We start from the raw sequence: 5,444 nt of genomic DNA on the forward strand, positions 1-5,444 counted from the left end.
TATCAACTGTAGGAATTCTCTGGTAAAATTTCTTGGGTCACTTAGGTATACTACTAAATCATCTGCAAATAGTGATACTTTGAATTCTTCCTTACCAAATTGTATCTCCTTGATAACCTTCAGTTGTCTTATTGCTTTAGCTAGGACTTAAGGATTACATTGAAGAGATATGGAGAGGGGAGGCATCCTTGTCCTATATCTCATATTAGTAGATTTTCTATAAGTTTCCCTCCAACTGATTTGATGTTGTCTATCAGCTTGTTTTTTACTGCCTTCATTGTATTATGTGCCTGCTTCCTTGTATGCCTGATTTCTCCAAGTCTTTTAACATGAAGGAGTGTTAGACTTTGTCAAAGGCTTTTTCTCATGTAATGAGATGATCATGTGATCTTTGTCTTTCAGTATCTTTATATAGTGGATTACTTTGATGGATTTTCATATGTTGAACCATCCCTGTATGCCTGAGAGTAAGCCAATTTGTTCATCATGTATATCTTTGATGTGTGCTTGGATTTGTTTTGCGAGTATTTATGATCAACATTTAAATTGCTAAATTTTTGACTCTCCTTTTGTAATTGTTCAAATGTACATTTCATTTTTAAAAGATCATGTTAATATTACATTTTAAAATGAGGCACTTCAGGTTTCTAGATATTTATGCAGAACTCAAATGAATATATAAATCTTTGTAGAAACTTGAGAAAGATCTTTAAGTTTTTTTATCTTGCTTGTTTGATTAATTTTTGCATATTATTCAGGATCTTAATATGTACCCATGAGTGTCCTGGAACTTATTGCAAAGAGCAGTCTACCATCCAGCTCTGTGGAATACACCAGCCTGTTTCCTGAGTGATTTTGGAAATCAAGTCATCAGAAATTACACTCAGCCTGCCCATTCTTATAAGAGTCAGGAATCCTTTATACTATTTCTCTCATGTGGGCTCAGTACTGTTGATCTGTTCTCTCTCTCTCTTTATCTGTTAATTGACATTTCTCTTGCCAGGCTATATCCTACTAAAAGGATGCAGAAATTAGAGAGGTGAACCTCACTATTGAGTTTACTCCTAAAAAGAGTTGGTGATTACATTACAACTTGTATGTCAGAAACTAAGTAGAAGAACCACCAGAATACATTGAAAATATTGTAAATAAAGGATATATTTCCAGTGTTCTAAGTATCATGCTTTCTGTTGTACATGTGTGTGGATATTTTAGATAGCATTGACCTACAATGATGTGCATGTGAATTTCACTCGAGAAGAGTGGGCTTTGCTGGATCCTTCCCAGAGGAATCTCTACAAAGATATAATGCTGGAGACCTACAGGAACCTCACTGCTATAGGTAGGACAGTGAATTTTCTTTACTTTTTAAAATATAGGGAAAGCTCTTTATTCATTATTTAAGTTCTTCTGTAATTTCTTTTGATGATGAGGAAGAGTGAGGTGAATGGTGCTTTGACTGACCCTAGAACACGACTTAAATTTTGTCTCATTTCCAATAATAAATCATACATTTTCTGTTACTGTATTTTAGGCCACAATTGGGAAAGTCATAATATAGAAGAGCATTGTCAAAGTTCTAGAAGATATGCAAAGTAATTTTCATTGTAAGCTGATATGAATATGGTTCTGAGAAAATTTTTATATGTTCTGGAAGTTTGAAAGAGAAGGGACAGTGTAAATGAACTGTTTTAAGTATATTTATTGATGATGACTAATTTGTTACTAAACCATGTACCACCTCCATGTTAGGTGTTTGATATGTGTTTGCAAGGCACTCCTCTAAGACAGAATGCAAGGAAATCATACTTACGCAAAATCAATGATTAAATTGTTTACTCATTAGCACTATGAGGTAAAACTGCAATTTGTTTAGTCTCCTACAACTCAGATATTGCCAAATGTATTCACAGAAAATAGGTGATGAAATTATATCCAAAACATTATACTAATCAACTCGTCCATAGTAAAATGGAGTTACTCATATACTTGTAATAATATACCTAAGTTTTGTGAGAAGGGCCATTTTTTAGAGTCAAGAATTTTGTTGTGGAAAAACGATAACCCCTAAAGCATGTGTCTGTGATGAACAAAAATCAAATGTGTGACTGCATCATGAAATCATGTCATTTATTATTCTTTTTATAGTTAGTTATATTATCATGTATCACAGTGAGTAGAAGTCATTTTAATATATGTATATTGAAAGAAACAATGTACCACCCAGAACAACTAAAAGGTATAGTAGTCCCCATTTTGAGTAGATGTTTAAAAATTGATACCTATTATGATTTATATGGGCTATTTAGAGCTGCCAGCAATACAAATAATGACACAGAGGCTTTTTAATATTTTAAAGCTTAGGCAATTTAACTGGGCAGATTCTGAGCACCTTTTTTCCCTAACACAATCCTAGCACAGTATCCCAATGCATGGCCAGTTCTACCTTTTTGTTACTGTTCATGGTCATCTGTTAACCTCATTGTCATGCTGGTGAGTGGCCTGTCATTTGCTTTCTTCTTCCCAGCAAACCTCTCTCACTCAGAAGTTCTGTCCTTCATTTTGTGCTCTGCTATCACTTATTAGCTCTTTCTTATTTCCAATAAATAAGTAAGGAAGGACAAATGTTTACAAAATATAGGACAGGTGATCAGCTGTAGAACTAACAATACTATGATTTCATCAGTACTGAACTGATTGCTGGCTCAACAGTTAGCATTCACATATACTGGCATACTTTCACACAATATACACCATCATCAATTAACTGTTTTTTCACCTTCATTAGGAATTCTCACAAAATCACACTGCAAAAAATATAGTTTTAGGTATATACAAATTATTCTTTTACTCAGTTATCTTTACATATTTATTTTGGCTCACAGTATGGGGAAAGTTATTGATCTAGTCATTCTGTTAAAGCTCTGAGGTATTGCAGTTTTCTACAAATATGTGGTAAAACATCTTATAGAAGAAAGTATATAATAAATGTGAGCCAGGTAACAAATATTTTTACCATCACATTTATTTTCAAATATGCAAAACAACCCGTAGAGAAGGAGAACACCGTGAATATAAAAATAATGATGAAAATTCAAAATGTAATTCTTCTTTACCTTTAATTCAAATCGCAAAATTAAGTCATGTGGCAAAAACATCCATTAGTGTAATGAATGTGGAAAAGCTGTCATATGTGCCAATTATCTTTGCAGGTATGAAAACAATCATTGTGCCGACAAACTCCCTGAAGATACTCAATATGAAGTCTTTGCAAATCACAGTAGTCCCCACACATGTAAAAGTATGCATACTGGTGCGGATAACTATGAATGTAGCCAATATGGTAATGCCTTTGCACAGAAAAGTCATGTCCTAAGACTCAAAAGGATACATAGAGTAGAGAGCCCTCATGAATGTAACCGATATGGTAAAGCCTATGCAACTAACAGTGATCTCCTAAGACATAAAGGAATTCACACTGGAGAAAAACCTTATGAATGTAATCAATGTGGTAAAGCTTTTGTACGTAACAGTCATCTCCTAATACATAAAAGAACTCACACTGGAGAGAAACCGTATGAATGTAACCAATGTGGTAAAGCCTTTGCATGTAACAGTGATCTCCAAAAACATAAAAGAACTCACACTGGAGAGAAACCTTATAAATGTAACCAATGTGGTAAAGCCTTTGAACAGAACAGTAATCTCCTAGTTCATAAAAGAACTCACACTGGAGAGAAACCTTATGAATGTAACCAATGTGGTAAAGCCTTTGCAACGAACAGTCATCTCCTAGTTCATAAAAGAACTCACACTGGAGAGAAACCTTATGAATGTATCCAATGTGGTAAAGCCTTTGCCGATAACAGTAGTTGCCAAAGACATAAAAGAACTCACACAGGAGAGAAACCTTATGGATGTAACCAATGTGGTAAAGCCTTTGCATGTAACAGTCATCTCCTAGTACATGAAAAAACACTCACTGGAGAGAAACCTTATGAATGTAACCAATGTGGTAAAACCATTGCATGTAACAGTAGTCTCCAAAAACACAAAAGAATTCACACTGGAGAGAAACAATATGAATGTAACCAATGTGGTATAGCCTTTTCACAGAACAGTCATCTCCTAATACATAAAAGAACTCACACTGGAGAGAAACCTTATGAATGTAACCAATGTGGTAAAGCTTTTGTACGTAACAGTCATCTCCTAATACATAAAAGAACTCACACTGGAGAAAAACCTTATGAATATATCCAATGTAATAAAGCCTTTTTACAGAACAGTCATCTCCTAAAACATAAAAGAACTCACACTGGCGAGAAACCTTGTGAATGTAACCGATGTGGTAAAGCCTTTGCATGTAAGAGTAGTCTTTTAGTACATGAACAAACTCACACTGGAGAGAAACCTTATGAATGTAACCAATGTGGTAAAACCTTTTCACTGAACAGTCAACTCTTAATACATAAAAGAACTCACACTGGAGAGAAACCTTATGAATGTAACCAATGTGGTAAAGCTTTTGTACGTAACAGGCATCTCCTAATACATAAAAGAACTCACACTGGAGAGAAACCTAATGAATGTAACCAATGTGGTAAAGCCTTTGAACGGAACAGTAATCTCCTAGTACATAAAAGAACTCACACTGGAGAAAAACCTTATGAATGTAACCAATGTGGTAAAGCCTTTGCATGTAACAGTAGTCTCCAAAAACATAAAAGAACTCACACTGGAGAGAAACCTTATGAATGTAACCAATGTGGTAAAGCCTTTGCTGATAACAGTAGTTGCCAAAGACATAAAAGAACTCACACTGGAGAGAAACCTAATGAATGTAACCATTGTGGTAAAGCCTTTGCATGTAACAGTAATCTCCAAAAACATAAAAGAACTCACACTGGAGAGAAACCTTATGAATGTAATCAATGTGGTAAAGCTTTTGTACGTAACAGTCATCTCCTAGTACATAAAAGAACTCACACTGGAGAGAAACCTTATGAATATAACCAATGTGGTAAAGCCTTTGCCGATAACAGTAGTCGCCAAAGGCATAAAAGAACTCACACTGGAGAGAAACCTTATGAATGTAACCAATGTGGTAAAGCCTTTGTAGATAACAGTGCTCTCCGAAGACATAAAAATCCATGTTGCAGAAAATCCTTATAAATATAACTAATGTCATGACGTCTTTTCATGTAAGACTTATCTTGAACAAGAACACTTATTGGAGTGAAACGCTATGAATATAACCAATGTGTGAAAAACTTTGCCTGCCATAATAATCTCCATGTACATAGAAGAAGCACACTGGATAGAAACTTTATGAATATAATCAATGTGATAAAGCATTTTGACATAATAGTAATCTCCTATGACATAACACATACTAGAGAGAAACCTTATGAATGTAATTAAGGTGGTAAAGCTATTGAATG

General features: G+C 34.5%; 1 protein-coding gene across 1 annotated transcript; it reads left to right on the top strand.

Annotated features, from left to right (window-relative positions):
• Positions 1-863: 863 nt before the first annotated feature.
• Positions 864-5,437, top strand: LOC129674237 (zinc finger protein 431-like). Its single transcript, XM_055604102.1, has 3 exons — positions 864-1,342; positions 1,535-1,595; positions 3,213-5,437. The coding sequence occupies exons 1-3, from the start codon at positions 1,309-1,311 to the stop codon at positions 5,173-5,175; spliced, it is 2,058 nt and encodes a 685-aa protein (XP_055460077.1). The 5' UTR covers positions 864-1,308; the 3' UTR covers positions 5,176-5,437.
• The last annotated feature ends 7 nt before the right edge of the window (positions 5,438-5,444 follow it).

Source organism: Psammomys obesus, unplaced genomic scaffold, assembly GCF_907164565.1.
Source record: "Psammomys obesus unplaced genomic scaffold, mPsaObe1.curated_primary_1811, whole genome shotgun sequence".
Classification (NCBI taxonomy): domain Eukaryota; kingdom Metazoa; phylum Chordata; class Mammalia; order Rodentia; family Muridae; genus Psammomys; species Psammomys obesus.